This window comes from Pectinophora gossypiella, chromosome 20, assembly GCF_024362695.1.
Source record: "Pectinophora gossypiella chromosome 20, ilPecGoss1.1, whole genome shotgun sequence".
Classification (NCBI taxonomy): Eukaryota; Metazoa; Arthropoda; class Insecta; order Lepidoptera; family Gelechiidae; genus Pectinophora; species Pectinophora gossypiella.
In genome coordinates this window covers 10,379,237-10,398,011 of record NC_065423.1, presented here as the reverse complement: position 1 = coordinate 10,398,011, position 18,775 = coordinate 10,379,237, and the positions used below count along the sequence as shown (strand labels likewise).

Sequence of the window (18,775 nt, the reverse complement as noted above, 5' to 3'; positions counted from 1 at the left end):
TATCCAAACATCCATACTCACAAACTTTCACATTTATAATATTAGTAAGATCAGATTAGTAAGATGTGGATAAGGTGTAACCGGCCAAGTAGTTAATGCCATAATTTTATGTAGTAAACCCAGAATTTTTTTTTGTACCCTAATTAATATCCCACTGCTAGGCAAAGGCCTCCCCCTTCTCTTTCCAACCCTCCCTTATCTTGGGCATCGTTCTGCCAGGTGTTCTGGTAGGTATCTAGTCCCTCCATCGTCATCTTGGTCTTCCTCGACCTCGACGACCTTGTGGGGTCCAACCAGATGTAATTTCGGCCCACTTATCCGGATGCATACGGCATAAAATTCAAATTATTATTTATTTCAGATTAATATCCACAATCATAAGTACATTAGATTAGATTCTATTATTAAAATTAAAATTAAATTATATAAGTAAAATATATGATCAAACGAACGAAGCGAAGTTCAATCAATATTATACGAGTCGCTTCATTCGAAGATATAAAGTTAACCATGTAGTCCTTTTAACCTACTAGGCACACATCGCACGTATTTTAGAGATATCGATTTACTTAATCGATACCATAATATTTTTCCAGTACCTACATCCCTAACAGTATGGCCAACAAACGTCATTCGTTTAGAGTAAGACTCCGAATAATAACGTTTTGTAAGTGTATGGGGTTGCGGTGGGAGGGTGTTTATATCTTCGAATGAAGCGACTCGTATAATATTGATTGAACTTCGCTTCGTTCGTTTGATCATATATTATACTTCGCCGCTTCATTCGAAGATATAAAGTTAACCATGTAGATGTTTAGAGATTTTTCTATATAAAGAAAAACATTTATCACCTTAGGAAACGTTTATTCGATTAGCACTATCTTTTAAATCTAATCAACAAAAATAAACTTAATTCTAAATAAATTAAGTCTTAAATAACCATAGAGAGGCATCATAAAATTGTGGTATTATAATTCAATAATTACGAATAGGTATAATGAGTATATATACTAAGTTATAATCACGATGAAGTCTCACCAGCCACCGCTCGAGCAAAGACACCATCATCGCTAACAGGCCTATTATAAAATCTGGCAAAGGTTAGCGATGTGCTGGTCCAGCCAGCCGCCTTACGAATGGTGTCGACGCAGACGCCTGCGGTGGCGGCAGCGGAGGTGGAGGCATGTCGCGTACTGTGCGCGCCAAACACGGCAACATCGATGCCGCTCACCGCCAGCGTCTGTTTGATCCAGCGGCCGATGGTCTGAGATGTGGCCTTCTTATGTGGCCTTTTGTATGACACTAGAAGGTTATCTGTACCTTCAGGACGCAAATTTGCTGTAGCCGAGAGATAATCCTCGAGGGTCTTAGCCGGACAAATAGCAGGGTTGGTCACAAAATATGGCAAAACCAAAAGCGGTTGGTCTCGACCTGCTGCTGACGTTTTGACTATATCAGTAATTAAAATTTTTAGTCCCGAAGAAGAAGTACAAATATTGTTAATTTTTATTAACGACAATGTTTGTAATCTATGCCCTGTACAAAGAGCCAGTAACACCACAAGCTTTTTAGTCAACAGTTCGAGGCAAATTTCTAAATTAGGATACCACTGAGAAATGTGATTCAGTACGACTTGCGGATCCCAAGTACTGTTGTATTTGGGACGAGGTGTTTTCAGTTTGTAAACTCCTTTCAATAACCGTTTTACTTGTTCGTCTGAGCCTACGTTATTCCCTACGAGTAACGATAGGGCAGACCGGTGGCTATTAATTGAACCGTATGATGATCCTTTATTATATTGATCTACTAGAAAAGTAATAACAGATGCAATATCAGGTTCAAATAAGTTGATGCTATTTTTATGACAGAATTGCCACCATAACTTATAAGTAACGGAGTATTGCTTCATTGTATTTTCCGATACTGAAGCTAGCATCAGATCTAATGCTACCTCCGGGGTTTTCCGTCTTGTAAGGGCAAGCCTGAGAGCGTCGCGGCCCCCAGGGTAAGACTGCGGTGTAGAGGATGACGCGTTCTGAAACGGGAATGTAAAAGGTCCCTGTTAGGTTTGAAATATATTATTTCTGAAGTAAGCATAGATTTAAGCAAGGGGAACCATGCTTGTCCTGGCCAATAGGGAAAGACTAAAATACCGGTAGCCTTATTATCAAGGATTTTTCTAAGGCATTTCAGAATTAGAAAAAAGGTGGGAATGCATAGAAAAATTCAGACTGCCAGTTAATCGCAAAAGCATCAATAGCTATAGCGTCAGGGTCTGGTTTCCACGAAATGTACCGTTCGCATTTGGCGTTGGTGCGAGAGGCGAACAAGTCAATTTTTGGTTGACCCAGAGTTTGAACTATGGTTTGGAAAGCCCAATCGGATAGTTCCCACTCTGTGTCAATGTTTATTTTTCGAGACTCCTCGTCTGCTTCAATGTTGTCGCGAGTATTTATATACGATGCAAAAAGCACAATGTTTCGTCTCTCACACCACTGCCACATATCTTTAGTCAGGTTATTTAAATGTGGAAACTGGACTCCACCCATGCGGTTGATATAGCTAATAGCTGTTGTGTTATCCACCCGAAGCAAGATAGAGCTATTTGAAATGTTTCCGGCGAAGCATTTTAATCCCATGAAGATAGCAAGTAATTCGAGGTAATTTATGTGGAAAGAGGTCTCGTCGTCTTTCCACCCCCCATTTACGCGATTGCCGTTACAGAAAGCGCCCCAGCCTGTTCTAGAGGCGTCTGTATATATCTCAAGGTCAAAAGTCTCTTTCAATCTCATGGAGTTTTTACCGCAGGTTATATTTTGTTCCCACCAATAAAGATCTGTCAAAATTGAAGCAGGTAATTTAATCTTTGATTCGTAATTGTTGTTCTTTTGTAGGGCTAAGAACTTCACACGCTCCAACGCCTTTGTATAAAGCCAACCATACTTTATACCTGGACATGCTGCTGTGAGAACTCCAATCAATTGTGAAAAATCCCTTATAGTACATTTAGGCAAAGAGGTGAATTTTTTGATAAGTTGCAAAATGCTGGATCGTTTGTCGGATGGTAAACTTAACGACAAATCCACTGAATTGTACATAAATCCTAAAAACCGGCAAGTTTGTTGGGGATTCAATACACTTTTGTTGTGATTAATAACAAATCCTAGGCATTCTAGCAACTTACAGGTCTCCTTTACGTTACGACAACATTCGCTATACGTATCACCTATACATAATATGTCGTCTAGGTACACAACAGATTTATAACCTTTATTCCTAAGATAGTTTGTAACTACCTTCATTACTTTTGTAAAAACTCTTGGAGCATCGCATAGACCATAGGGCAAAGCGTTAAACTCATACGGTTGGTCAAAAATTTTCGGTTATCTTTGGCAATCGGGACTAAAAAATACGCTTCTTTTAAGTCTACCGTAGCTAGGAAGCCATTTCTTGGTATGAGTTTAGCTGCTGTTCTATGGTCTTCCATTTTGAAATGAGTCTTGACTATAAATCTGTTCAACGACTTTAAGTTCAAAATAAACCTTTTATCCCCGTTCGGCTTAGGTGCCAAGAAGAAACTAGATATAAAATCGCCTTTGGACCTATTGCATTCTGAAATGGCACCTAGGTTTATAAGTTTCTTTATAGCTATAAACATATCAGCTTCTTCAGTGGGTGCCACTGAACAAACCGGGGAAGAGGTTTGTAAGACTTCACCGGCGAAGGGGATAGAATAACCGTTTAATATCCATTCAAGAACTACTTGATTGTCAGTGATTTTTAACCAACGATCATAAAAGTGATGGATTCTGCCTGCGTGTACCTCTATTGCTGTTGCGTTGTGGCTCGCTGCTTGCTCTGGTTGGTCTGCTTCGAATGGGTCGCCGTTGGCGTGCCCCTGCCACGACCTGCTGATGATGTCCGTTTCGCTCCCCCCCTCCCCCCTCTGTTCGAGGAGTAACGGGGGCTCGACCAGTTTCCCGACTGACGAGAACGGTTTGTTGACGGCTGTGAGGTTGGAGGATTATTCGGCTTTGAGTTAGATGGAGGGGGCTTCTTAATTTGCAGCCCCTGTTTCTCAATTGCTTTAGATGCTTTGATCTTTTCAGGAAGCTTCTTACTGAAAAGCATCTCATCCCTTTCTACATCTTGTACTATATTTAAGAACGTCTTGTTCAATCCGGGGGTTACAAACTTCTTCCTAGCCTCGGTCTCCGTAAAGTGCACCTCACACAGGAGTCGGCAACTGTCACTTAGATATTTAATGGCTTCGAGCCTATTTTGTCCATCATCTAAAAGGAGTTCCAGTCCTTTATTGAGGGCCGTAATACCCAGGCCTAGCTGCTGTTGAACGGTCTCAACTCTCTTGTCGCGAGCCTTACTAGCTTCCGGTACTACTGCCGATATTTCGGGATTTAATTTTGGTGCCTTCAGTAGAGGGCAGTTTTCAGGTATTAAAAATTGTTTCAGCAATTTTTCTTTTACCTCTTTATCAAGACCTTTACGTAATATTGGCAACCACAGTTGTGCCAAGCTATCGTGTATTTTAGGGCCAAAGTTGGGCGTATCTTGCGTAGATTCACCTAGCGCCGCGAGTATCTCCGGATCAAGTTGGGGAATCTCAACAGAGTCGGCATTGGCGCTGTCTTCTGCAGGCGCGGGGTCGTCCGGGAGTAAGTCCTCCGCGGACTCCGCCGCCTCGACGTCCTTAATCGGTTGTTCATCATCTAAAACCGATATAAGACATAATGTAATGAAGGGTAGTCTTTTATACCATGTCACGTAATGTTACAAATGGCGTATATGACACTAATTAATGTTTTAACTGCTTAACTGTAAGTCAACCCACGGTTTACTTCTCAGTTTTATTGAAACATCATATTTGACTACCCGACGCAGTGTAAACATAAATCAATCATCTTGCTGTTGTGAAGACCCACGGTCGACCTCTTAGCGTTTTAGTTTGACGGTATGAGAAAAAATAATTACTAATGTTAATTGTAGGTAATTATAAAATGCCTACGTGATAACCCTCGGTTACCCTCTTAGGCTAGATGAACTACCATCGTGATGACCCACGGTCAACCTCTAGGTGTATTACGTAACGATACCGTAACCCGTAAAACAAACGGCCAAACAAAATGGGAATGTCATCGTGATAACCCTCGGTTAACCTCCAGACAAGATTAGCTACCTTTGTGATGACCCACGGTCAACCTCCAGGTGCATTGTATAACTATACAAAAAACCAGTAAAAATAAAATTATAACTCACCTGAATTTTTCTCGGAATCCGACGATGAATAAGTTATGACACGTTTTCGCGTTTCTTTCTGGCGAGATTTCTCTTCCAGTTTTCTGATTTTGCGTTTGTAACGCTCAATTTTGTCACCATCATCACAATGTTTTCTTTTCGGCATGATATTTGAAAAATAACGACACTAAGGTATTTAGAACGACGATAAAGTTACAATACGTGCGTGCGCAGCCTCGCACGAAAAAAGAATGACGTTTGTTGGCCATACTGTTAGGGATGTAGGTACTGGAAAAATATTATGGTATCGATTAAGTAAATCAATATCTCTAAAATACGTGCGATGTGTGCCTAGTAGGTTAAAAGGACTACATGGTTAACTTTATATCTTCGAATGAAGCGGCGAAGTATAATTAAAAATAAAATTAATAATAAAATAAAATTAAAATTATTAATGTCCTAATAAATAAAATAAAATAAATATTATTAATAAAAATTAAATAAAATACATTCATGTCCCGCCTATTTCCACTTCAGATTAGCTCAAATCCACAATAATTAACGAGAATAAATGTACAACGTGCATGGTTCTCTTCATTCACAATCAAACGGAGAATACAGCATTCTCTTCGACGCTGCTCCACTACGGGTTGGTGGAAGTTGCGTTCTTTGCGGTCCCATAAATAACTTGAATTATATTTACTATAGCAGCTCAGTAACACGCAACAATAATGTGTCAAACATGCGCTTTCGAAGTAGCTCTGAATCGAGATCAAATAATGCTCAAAGCTCACGACGCAAGCCGTAGAAACCAGACATTATACTCTCAGTTATCAAGTTTATCTATTATGTTTGCTAATACAACTCTACAGTAATCTTATGCGTAATATTTGTCAACAGGTTATGAGTCTATGCAAAGTAACCGGATTAATGTTGCCACTGAGTAAATGTATTTGAGACAAGTTAGTAAAAAGACGGTTTTAAATATCGTTGCCTTAAAGCACACCCCGGAGACTTCGTACAAACAACCTCGTTTTACACAGACACCACACATTGACGTTATCGTACACGCGCATCTGTGTGTGTGACGTCTGACGCCATACGATTCAAGTCTAAACTATGTTCGAGGGGGTGAGGTAAAACTAGCTCACTCGCAGGCGGGGAGCGGAGAATTGCCGTTCTATACGTAGTATTATTCTTTATTCACATATACTTAAGCGTCTTTTTGAAAAATCACATTCGGAAGAGATTGTTTTTAACAAAACCACGCAATTGACTAACTAGTTTCAATCCAAGTAAAATGTATGTCAATTTTTACTCTGAATGAATTGAATTGAAGTTTTCTTGAAGAAAATAATTCCAGAATGTGATTTTTCAAAAAGGCGCTTAGTTTTACACTATGACGCGACGGTATGGTAATAACATAATGATATTTAATAATACTTTATTTATTTAATACTACATACATAGTATAAAACAAAGTCGCTTTTTCTGTCCCTATATCCCTATGTACGCTTAAATCTTTAAAACTACGCAACGGATTTTGATGCGGTTTCTTTAAATAGATAGAGTGATTCAAGAGGAAGGTTTATATGTATAATAAAATCCATGAAATAGTGGAGAAATACTGTTATTTTTGAGGTTTTTAATGTAATGTCTTTAATAATTTCATTTTTTCCTCAGCATTGCACCCGAGCGAAGCCGGGGCGGGTCGCTAGTTTTTTTACAAAGTACAGCCACATCACATACCTACATTAAAACATTTTTATATTTAGAAGGAAACATTTTTACTTTATTTCATGTAACCGTTTTTCGACCAATAACTTTAAAACTATTTATTCTATTTCAATCATTATTTGACTGTTCCTTAAGTTACGTTACATTCATCGATCGTTTCACACACACAATTTAAGACAAATAATGAGTTTTCTAAAAGGCTGGCAATACAGATTATAAAGGCATACAGCTCTAATCTTCGCCGATATGAGACAAGTTCTTACACAACCAATTAGCCAGTAACGAATTAATTATTTAGACGTTTGTGTAACGCCTCTTGACACCACAATCGCGCGGAGACTTGTCACGGTGACATGGACTGTCACTCGCAGAATTGTACAATGACAGTATTATAATACTTAACTATTATGGCCGTAGTAAGATGATCCGTGCTTCGGAAGGCACGTTAAGCCGTTGGTCCCGGTTACTACTTACTGATGTAAGTAAGTAGTCGTTACATGAGCCATGTCAGGGGCCATTGGCGGTTCAATAGTAACCCTGACACCAGGGTTGATGAGGTTGGTACTCCACCTCACAACCCACACGATAGATGAGGGAGAGATGGCCCTTTTTTACATAACCTACTTATTTATCAAAACGGCCATAAGTTATTACTTATACGCTATTGCGTGCCGTTAGTTTTGTAATGTAAAAATGTAATGTAAATGTTTAATTTTGTTTCCTACTCTGCTCCACCACGCTCCACGGTGGGTTGGTGGAGGTGTTTGGGCTAATGCCTAGCCAACGCAAAAAAAAACTATTTAGTTCCCTACTACTAATAAATAATTAAGTTACTTCTCTTTTTAATAAATTATTTAATTATTATTACTTGCTGCGTAAATACCATCAATATTTAGAAATCAGTCATAAAAACATAATATAAAAAAAATCTGTCAATAAAAGATTTGAATTTCAGCAGTACTAACTGCTATTTAGTACCATCGACAATATAGAAATATTGCATTGCCCATGCGCAGAAGAAATCACTCGTAAGATATCTTGCAATTGGACTTTGACAACTTAACTAGCCGTCAACAGTGACAGGCGTAACGATTATGATGAATATCGATTCCGAATCGCCGATCTGCATCGAACATCATAAACAATATCACAATCACGACACTGGCACTTAACAAAACCAATTCTGATTTCAAAATAAACAAAAACTTTTTGAATAAACGAACCAATTTCAAAACCGTTTCAAATTTTAATTTTCGAATATTGTTTAAAATTCGTACACAAAAAATGCTTTAAATAAAAAACTAACCGTTTTAAAACTGTTTAGAACTTTAGAATACACAAGTTCGTAGATTCAAATTTGAAAAGCGGTAACTGGCGCGTCGGCGCGTGCGCTGTGATCGCGGCGCGGATTTTAACTGTTTGTCGACTTCGTTCGCTTGACGCGCGAGACTTGAAGCCGCTACTTATCTATGGAACTACCATGCTGCTTATATGTTATAGGAGTATTGTGCATTTAAGATGTATGATTTTAAATCACTCTTATTCACCCCATCATAATCTTCCCATCTCGCTGGCGTAAGTAGTATAGGAATAAATACACATATATAAACTAACGCCTATTTCGCACCGGGGTAAGTAGAGACTATGGAATTCCATTTATGTCGATCCTGACACACTTCCCTTGCTTCCTCCAAATTCTTTAATCGTTGGGCCCGGGCCACTAGGCCAAATGCCTCTACCAACCCGCAGTGGAGCAGCGTTGGACTAGTATAGCAATGATACTCGTCACCAATCATTCGGAACTTAGGGTGTTCGGTGGACTGTGTCTCCGTATCGAACATCAATTTCTCATTTCAATCCCCGTTAGCCCTTTTGTACTTATTTACATCACATTTTATTTATCCCTGCTCAAGTTCTAAATCTCTGAATTCTAATTTATAAGTATGAAATCATGTTTGAATCATTTATAATTGATATCACGTTGTTTCCAGGGTTTGTGTTAATGGCAATAAGCTCGCCCTATTACATGAAACTTAAAAGTTTAAAACATATGTCGTGGCCAGATCATAGAATTGATCATTTCATGATGTGCTCGATCATGAAATGGCCATATTTCATAAAATTGAATATCATTCGTTGGCCACATCATGATGTAGTTTGGCCAGATCAATGAACACTAAACGCTTAACGATATGAGCAACTAAATGCATGATTATTTCATGATACGGTCAAACGCTGGTGATCTTATCGTAAAATTAGTAACATTATCCACCAGTAGTGGCGCTGGTTTCGATTATATTTAAACTTAATTGATATTATAATCGATGAATAGATGTAATTGTACAATTTATTGATTAGGTAAATAATTTTGAACCTAAAACAATCGACTATTCGCTATGGACACCGCCTGTGTTAACGATATGGCCAAACGTTGATTGAAATATCATTAAACGTTGACGTTTTAACGATACGGTCTATGTATAACTTAGTTGGTAATTTCATGAAATATGACTATTCCATGAAAAGGTCGAACACATCATGAAATGATCAATTTTAAGATCTGGCCACGATGTACGTATATGTGTACATTGTGTGTGATATATAAGTAGGTACAGAGTACCTATGGGTGTTGGTGACATCGTAACGAATACTGAGGGGGATAATTCAGACCATGATTCTGTGTTAATATCAAGTGGAATTTCCTGTCGGAAAATTCGTGAGAGTTTTACTGTTTTTGTTTTAATTATTTTCAGTTTCGTACATTTGCGACGGAAAATTCCACTTAATATCAACTCAGAATCTTGGTCTGATTCATCCCTCGAAGTTTTCGTTACAATATCATTACACCCTGTATACATAGGATCGATCAAGGTCGTATAGATTAATGCCATAAACACCCTGTATATATACAAATAGGAATGATTTTGATAATATTAATCAAAATGTACGTATTAGAACTATATTTTCCAAAATTTATAAGCGACTATTAGTAGGACAACATCTGTAAAACCCTATTTAATGTGAATAAAAAAAAAAATTGAATACTATACACTGCCTACCGCTTCGCGAATACGACTGTGATGCTGCAGCTTGTTATAATGCTAAAATAAACCTCAGAAAGGCTCTTATAAGTCGCCTACATAAATATCTACTCGTTTCTACTTAACAGGTAGAAAGAGTACATTTGAGAAATATCATAAAATTCATAAACATAGATAAAATATCTGTTTACTATGTATTAGAAAGTTTCAAATACACTCCTACCTCAATTTGCGTCTGTTATGTTCGCTTATGTAAACAAATGTAATGTTAAACTAATGTAATATTGCCATTTCGTATGTAACCTAAAGTTCATATCATAGAATAAGGAATGATACTACGTATAGAACGGCAACCGCCGCTCCCCACCAGCGTCTGAGCTAGGTTTACCTCACCCCCCTCGAACATAGTTTAGACTTGAATCGTATGGCGTCACACGTCACACACACAGATGCGCGTGTACGATAACGCCAATGTGTAGTGTCTGTTTAAAACGAGGTTGTTTGTATGTAGTATCCGGGGTGTGCTTTTAGGTTTCAAGCTTATGTTATGATTCTCCAGTAACTAGTACTCTTATTCTCTCTTATATACATATACTCTTATTTATCTGCAGAATTTCCTTTTAGCTACTTTGATGGATCTTCTTCTTCTATCGTGTGGATTGTGAGGTGGACTACCAACCTCATCAACTCTGGTGTAAGGGTTACTATTGAGCCGCCAATGGTCACTGACATGACTCATGTAACGACTACTTACTTGCATTAGTAGTAACCGGGACAAACGGCTTAACGTGTCTTCTGAAACACGGATCATCTTTCTTTCGGACAATCAGGTGATCAGCCTGTAATGTCCTAACCGAACTAGGGATCACAAAGTATTTTTGTGGTATGTCCCCACCGGGTATCGAACCTCCGGATCGTGAGCCCAACGCCCAATCACTGGACCACACGGGTAGGATGAGTAAAAGCGAAAGGTCACTCACTCACTCATCACGAAATCTCAGAAACTACAAATGCTAGTAGTCTCAAATTTTGCATGGGGGTTCCTTTTAGGACGTAGATGCTCACTAAGACGGTATTTTGCGAAATTCAACCCTTGACGGGTTAAAAATGGGCGGCCAAGTTTGTATGAAACTTCTATAGTTTTAATAGTAGGATTTATCAATATGAAGAGTTAAAAAATGTAAGCTGCTCTTACAAAAACAGAATAACAGCCCATCCCAATATTCTGGCCAGGCCGCTCATGGATGAGCACACACAACTGAGACTAAGAAGGAGGCTGCCGCAGGATCTAGCCAACTAAGGCACAAAATAGGAAGCGACACTGGTCGCTTACCTAAAATGATACCAATACACCACATGAAATGCTTATTATTCAAAGGTGAGATTGCGCACAAAAGGGAAGAAAAAAAACCAAATAGTAAGGTGGCACGCGAACGAACAGGTAACAGCTAGTCATTTAATAAAAAAATAAAAATAAACATCTTTTTATTTGTACGTACAACAACGTACAGACAGTTACAAAAGCGGTGGCTGTAGGCAACTGAATTTAAATAGGTCGCATTCATCAGTAATCGTTTAGTGGAATCTTCAAAGGAAAGATCCGAACCACGATGTGTACGTTACATGCAGTGCGCAGGCGTAGTTTTACTAGAAGAGGAAGTTTTATTTTACGTGACTTATTGCAGATTTGCCGCATGGCATTAGCTACTTGGCCGAACAAATGGGGAGCGCTGAGGGCTTTCAGTCGGTACTAAATTTACAACAAGCCCGAGGGGCGCGAATCTCGGGTCAAGGCGTCGTCTGACAGGATTACATTTGAAAGAATTAATCGACCCTAGTGGGCCGATAGCGATAAGCGCTGAATAAGGGAATTCGTCGACCACGCCGGCGGTCGGCATCGTAAATATAGTTTATTGAGCATTGGATATTACACTGCAGAAAGTACACTGAAAAAACTGAACGATCCAATATACCTATAATCAACGAACGCGCAGGAGGAAGTCTCATAGTATCATAGACAAAAAAATCCTATTAGAACTGACCACAGATAAAAATTATAAAAAAGTATAAAAAATATTGAAAAGTAAAAACAAAAATAATAAAATAAATAGTAATATCATACATAGTAATAAATAAATAATATTATAAAAAAATAAATAGTAACAATAATAGTATAGTAGTTTAATATCCTTAATAATTTATGTCTTTTTGTTTCTTTTTTTAAGTAAATGTAAGTTTGTTAATGTGGCGTCCAATATGGAAATAAATGTTTTCTTTCTTTCTTTCTAGTAGTAATAGTAGTAGTATAATTAAATAGTAATTATGATATTTTATTATATTATTTTATAGTAATATTGTAAAGTAAGTATGTTTTTATAAAAATGGAACATCCAGTTAACAATAAACTTTACATCCACAACACTATACTAATTACTACGGATTCCAAATTGATAAGTTATAATTATAAGCAGAACATACTGATCTATATTTAGTTAGAGTTAAAGTTAAAACTGACAATAATTAACTGGAATAGTTAGAATACTATGCGGCTGGCTGTTGTTAATATAACTGTGATTGTATCTGAAGATATACTATGCAGTTATTTTATAAAGAAAATAAATTAATTAAAAAGTTTTTTTTTTTCAGAAACAATAAGAGGAAAGCAACCGTGGAGCCGTGGTAGCCCTGTTGATAGAACGCTTGCCTCTCACTTTGAAGTCGCAGGTTCGATTCCAGCACAGACCTAAACCAATGATTGTCGAATCTGTTTTCGAATTCATGTTTGGATCATAAATATTATCACGTGCTCAGCGGAAAACATCGTGAGGAAACCCACGTTCCCAAGAAATGCATGTGGCTGGTTTTCCCTTCACGGGTTGGAAGGTCAGACAGGCAGTCGCTTCTGTAAAAAACCGGACCTGTCAAATCTTCAGGTTAGGTAAGCGGACTCTGTGAAAAACGGGATAATGCTAGAGGGATTATATATGAATACGTAGAAAGCAACAGAAACAGAAAGCTCGGTGAGGTGTGGGTACTTATTTTATCTTCCGATAGAGTATTTATTTAGTTTATATGCATAATTATACTTTTTTTTTACTCTGATTAGCAAGTTGGTGGCTAGACAGTCAAACTAACTCTGCTGGGCACAGGCCGCCCCTCAACCAACTGGAGGGAGTGTGGAGCATACTCCACCATGCTGCTGCAGTGCTGGTTTTTGGACAACGCGATACCAAATAGCTATGATACAAACTCATAAAGTCGAATTCAATAGTTAAGTGACCGAGCCGATGCAAGTCACACATTCTCCGAACTGCGCTATCACTTCTAAACTTTAATTTTCTATAACTTATTTATTATTTGACGTACGCTCACTTTGTGATCCCTGGTTTGGTTAGGACATGACTGATCACCTTTTTGTCAGAAAATAAGATAATCCGTGCTTCGGAAGGCACGTCAAGCTGTTGGTCCCGGTCACTACTTACTGATGTAAATTAGTAGTCGTTACATGAGCCCTGTTAGAAGCCTTTGGCGGGTCAATAGAAACCCTGGTGGGTTGATGGGGTTGGTGGAACAACCCATGCGACAGAAGAGAGATTTTACGTAGGTACCTTGTAGGTAAGAAGGTGTACTGTATTTCTCTGTCACTAAAGACTAAGGAGGAATGCAGTGATGCAACTATGCCTAATATCTAATCTGTAAGATACAAGACCAAACAGTGAAGTAAGCTCGCTCTATAAGCTCTTTGATAAGTGGCTAATACGTAATGTGATAAGAGCTGATAAGAAAGTTTATACTTACGCAATAAATTTTATCTTATCTTATCTAGCTGATAAGAAAGCTTAGTCCCGTATCTTATAAGAGGGCTTGTTTTACTAAGTGTAATATTGTGAAATAGCATTAATATACAACATTGCTTTTAAAATAAAACACTTATCCTATATCACGCTATTTAAGAAAAGTCGAAAGCGAAAACACCGTCTTTAAAAACAATGATCTTCTTATTATCAGTTCATGTATTAAAAATAATTTGTAAATTGCGTACCTAACATACAAATACTTCATACAAACATTCCCCGCACTTTATGTTTACCCTGTAAGAAGTAAGGCGTGAAGTTGTAAGGAGCTTAACAACGCCATCTGTCGAAAATTGATTGTAATAATATAACTAAAACTCGTTCTATAAATTAGTAATAGATGGCGCATTAGGAATTCTTAACGCCATCTAGTGGGCTGTTAAAGAAATAAAAATAAAATTACATGTATTGAAGCTTTACATAAAATGCCCTCTAGCGGCAAGTAGAAATACTTTTATACGCACTCTGTTAGTACCGCTATTGCCCGCCAAGAAAAGCGCCATAATGTCATACGAACAACCAATAGAAACTCTCATACCGTGTGACGTCGTGTTGCGCAGCGCGTCTATTTTCGTACGTGATAGGTGGCAGACATTTTGTTTTGACGTCTTGACGCAGACGAATTTTGTGTGCTTGAAATGCCTTTGAACGCCTTCGGCTGGTCAAGCGAAGAAGACGAAACATTGGTAGAATTAGTGCAACCTCACACCCATTTGTATAATATTCAAGATCCATCAAGAAAAAACATTTTAGCGCGGGAGACGACATGGCGTACCATCGCTCAAGCTCTGAGCAAACCAGGTGAGTTTTTCATTCATTGGATTGGCTCATAAAAACTCGTGCTGCAATATACTACAGCAAAAGAGGTTATTTAGAATCAGCTGTCTGTGACTTGATTGATAAATCAATTGAAAGTATAAACAAAATAATTAGCCGTTAAATATATCAAAGGAGCCTACAAATTATGTGTTTTGATTACGTACAGGTACGTGACCTACTAGTAAAGATGCACAAACAAGTGTTAATGCTTTCAGTTTCACGATTGTACAGAAAATCGTGACATTTAGTACCTACCTACTAAGAGTTGTAGAAATAATTAGTTCACAACTAAAAAGTAGAAAAAATTAGTTGCGAACAGGCGGTAGGTAGTAAAATGTTATTATCTCGGGATATGATGTTCTTCATATTAGGAGTTCTTAAAAAAAAGTGTAAGTTACCTTCTATTTTTTTTTATTCAGTTCTACCCACCCATGTAAACAAAACAGATCTTAAACATTAAACTAAATTCTACATGTGTAATTACATTTCAGTTGAGGAATGCAAGAAACGATGGCGAGGACTTCGAGATGGTTATATGAGGAGTAAGAGGGTTGGTGCAGTACACAGGACAAAAGCCGGTGTCTTTGAGAAGCTGCAATTCCTTGATGGACTATCCACGGACAGTGCAGAGGAAGTACTTGAAGAGGGTATTATTATGGAGGACGGACATCAGCTAGAAGAAACTATTATGGACACGGAGCAAGTTATAACTGATAATCAGGAGTATTATGAGGTGAGCTGTTTTAAAAGTTTACCTGTGTAGAGTGGCTGCATGTTGTCATTGATTACTTCTGAGTCTGGCCACCCCATTAGGGATTACAGGCATGAGTATGTGTCAAAATAAGCAAAGATTTTAACACAGCATCCTGTATTCCAAAAAGCCATGCACAAAGGTGTATAAATAGACTTGTGCACATCAATATCAAACATAACAAATCATTCATTATTCTTATATAATTAAAAAACAAAAGTATAATAAACTACTTTCATCCATAATTATTGTACTGCCTATTAATTAATCCTACTTTTTCAAATTTTTCAGATAACTGTGGTAGACGGACCTCAGAAGCCATCAGACATCATAAAGAATGAACCATTCATTAAAATCCTGCCCAAGACTGTACCAGAGAAGAAAATTGTCAAGAAGAATGTTGGCAGAAAGAAGTCAACTCCGATGCCTCGGAACATAGCTCCAATAAAAATACTACCGAAGCCTATATCCTGCTTGATGAGTGGACCCAAGATTGTGGGGTATGTTGAGGATCAGAAGACCCCGGAGCAACGGTCACAAGTGATAGACAAACTTATAGAGAAAGTTCTAAAAGAAAACACGAATGAAATTGACGTGTTCTTTAGAAGTATGGCGGCAAGTGTTAAGAAACTGCAACCGAATTTGATTCCTAAAGTGAAAATGGAAGTGTGCAATGTCATTGCTAAATATGAGATGCAGAGTTTTGACAGACATATGCAATAACTTTAATAAACAATTTTAATGTTTGTGCTAATAATAATTCTTAAGGTTATTTATAGTACCTACTGCCAACTTTTCCAAAATGAGTACCTAATACAGAGACTTGAAGATTAATTAGAAACTTGAAGTAAAATTGTGAGTGTGTAAGTAATAAATAGGTACCTAGTTATTGTATTAATACATAATAATTTACTGTAACATACAAAGTATGTAACACGTTAAAAGATTTAAATGTTTAAACTATGAATTATAGAATAATTACTTGTAAACTTAATACCTTGTATCATTCTGGGATGTTCCATTGTGTATGTGTATAGTGTATAGGGATTCACCCATGGCCTTACTTCTAAATGGTCGTACTCGAAAGCCGCTAAGGAGTAAAGGAGAGCGCGGGGAATGTCTCTTTCGCACTTATGCAGTAACGCGGCAGACGGTTACGAAAGAATTGAAAAAACCCGAGGTTTTCGGGATCTCTCCTAGTTATTAAAAAAATTTAAAGTAAGAATGGCTGAAAACGATGAAAACTGCTTGTTTCTGATAGTGAGGATAATTAAAACCAAATATTTTTCAAAGAAAACATAAGTTTTTATTCTTCAATATTACGAACTAAATAATGAAGTTTTCTTTGGATATCAGCATAATCAAAACAAAAAGTATAATTCAAGGAGATTTCCGTCAATATCGAAGGGGACCTCGTCATATTATGGTTCGGGATTGATCCCGAAAAATTAGACGAGATCTCGCGAGATCGGGATTGCATTCCCTACTCACAACCCACACGATAGAAGAGACAAAAACTTAAGAAGAGTGTTTTTGTAAAGGTTTTTGGCGGGAAACGGGAACGGGACAGTTGCTTTCTTCATTGAATAATCTAAATAATTAATACGAAGTGGTGTTTTGTGGTTAATGATCGCATTAAGTTAGTCGGAAGACATTCGCGAGTGTTATTATATCGGAGTATTCAATAAACAAAGTGTATCTGCCTATTTTCGCTTCGTGCCAAGAAGTCGCTTCATAACTCGAAAGTTTATGCGGACTTTTGAGTTAATTCGTTTGGGGTTCGGAGTAGGAGTCTACTCCGAGGGTGGGGGCTTAGATTTCATCATCATCACCTTTCATCAATCATCAAGAAAAAAAAATACGTAAGACATGGCTGTAGGTATGGGCATAGTTCCCTTTGCCTTACCCTTCGGGGAAAACCAAAACAAAAAAAATGTTTTTATTTGAAAGTCACTGTTTCCAAGAAAATAAATGTTTATTTACATAACATACATAAACAGCCTATATACGTCCCACTGCTGGGCACAGGCCTCCCCTCAATCAACCGGAGGGGGTATGGAGCATATTCCACCGCGCTGCTCCAATGCGGGTTGGAGATGTTTTCACAGCTAATAGCCGGGACCAACGGCTTAACCTGCCCTTCGAAGCACGGAATCATCATACTTTTTCGGACAAACAGGTGATTCAAGCCTGAAAAGTCCTTACAAGGACAGTCTCACAAAGTAATTTCGACAATGTCCCCATCTGGAATCGAACTCGGACCTCCAGATCGTGAGGCTAACGCTCTAACTACTAAACCACGGAGGCTGTTAAACGTTTATTTTATTTTTTTATCATACATCGGCAGTTTCTGTGCGCAGTGCATAGAATTTTCAGAGCCGCAATACAGTACAGCTTCATCCCTACAGGTACATATAACATTAAGTAGTTTGTACGAGTGCGGGGACGGGGTAACAACCCTACAAGGTCGGGGGTGAGGGGAGCCGTCTAGACTGACACGCACCTGGGGCGCCCCACCCGACTGCGACAGAACGGAGAGTTATTAGCCGCTAGTTAGACTCATTTTTGGAGGGGACATAATAATTAAATGTAGAAAAATTAAGGATTTCTTGAAAGCCTACGAGAGGAGGCCTATACCCAGCGGTGAGTACAAGCCGAGTAGAAGAACTTCTACAAGATTAGGTAAATATTAGTGGTAATTCCAGTATACACCATCTAATTTTATTTTACGTTATACCTGTCATTTTCTTATCCGCCGAAAAGGAAAGGGACGGGTAATCGACAGGCATCTTTACGGAACACACGTCAGTTTTATGCAGAAATTAAAAAACCGCAAAATTTTATATTGACCAATAACCCGATAGAATTAAGTTGACAGCACATGTCCGATCGCTAACGGGGTGGACAGTGTTACATACAACCGACATACTTGGAAAAATAAAGCTTTTCACGTTCTATCAATTTCTTGTGTGTTTGAGCGTTGTGCTCACGATCCGGAGGTACCGGGTTCGAATCTCGGTGGGGTCAAATCACCCTAGTTTGGTTAGGACATTACAGGCTGATCACCTGATAGTCCAAAAAGTAAAAAGATCCGTGGTTCGAAAAGCACGTTAAGCCGTTGGTCCCGGTTATTATTTACTGATGTAAGTACGTAGTCGTTACATGAGTCGTGTCAGGGGCCTATGGCGGCTCAGTTAATAACCCTGACACCAGGGTTAATGGGGTTGGTAATTCACCTCACAATCCACACGATAGAAGATTCCCGGTAAAAATTGAGACGACAATTTTTGACCTTGATAGAAACTAACATGCGAGGTTTT

At 38.2% G+C, this 18,775-nt stretch overlaps 2 protein-coding genes across 6 annotated transcripts in view; one reads left to right on the top strand and one right to left on the bottom strand.

Annotated features, from left to right (window-relative positions):
- Positions 1-18,775, bottom strand: part of LOC126376186 (unconventional myosin-XVIIIa) — a 338,390-nt gene that overhangs the window by 252,688 nt on the left and 66,927 nt on the right. Inside the window, exon 1 of one of the 4 annotated variants that reach the window (XM_050023407.1) lies at positions 8,297-8,415. The exons of 2 other annotated variants lie outside the window; for them this stretch is intronic. The gene's annotated coding sequence lies outside the window, so the exon portion shown is untranslated. Of the gene's footprint in view, positions 1-8,213; positions 8,416-18,775 lie in introns of those variants that run through there. One more of the 4 variants, XM_050023406.1, reaches the window with a different exon arrangement.
- On the top strand, positions 14,438-16,449 carry LOC126376297 (uncharacterized). 2 transcript variants are annotated; one of them, XM_050023620.1, is made up of 3 exons: positions 14,438-14,686; positions 15,196-15,437; positions 15,747-16,449. In XM_050023620.1, the coding sequence occupies exons 1-3, from the start codon at positions 14,524-14,526 to the stop codon at positions 16,176-16,178; spliced, it is 837 nt and encodes a 278-aa protein (XP_049879577.1). In that variant the 5' UTR covers positions 14,438-14,523; the 3' UTR covers positions 16,179-16,449. The 2 variants fall into 2 exon arrangements, with proteins under 2 accessions (XP_049879577.1, XP_049879578.1); XM_050023621.1 differs by lacking the exon at positions 14,438-14,686 and adding an exon at positions 14,903-15,093.

Bases quoted from the DNA above. Each gene is read 5' to 3' on its own strand.
- LOC126376297 (XM_050023620.1), top strand. From the start codon at position 14,524: ATGCCTTTGAACGCCTTCGGCTGGTCAAGCGAAGAAGACGAAACATTG. The intron at 14,687-15,195 runs GTGAGTTTTTCA...ATTACATTTCAG, and splicing joins TCAAGCTCTGAGCAAACCAG to TTGAGGAATGCAAGAAACGA. The intron at 15,438-15,746 runs GTGAGCTGTTTT...CAAATTTTTCAG, and splicing joins ATAATCAGGAGTATTATGAG to ATAACTGTGGTAGACGGACC.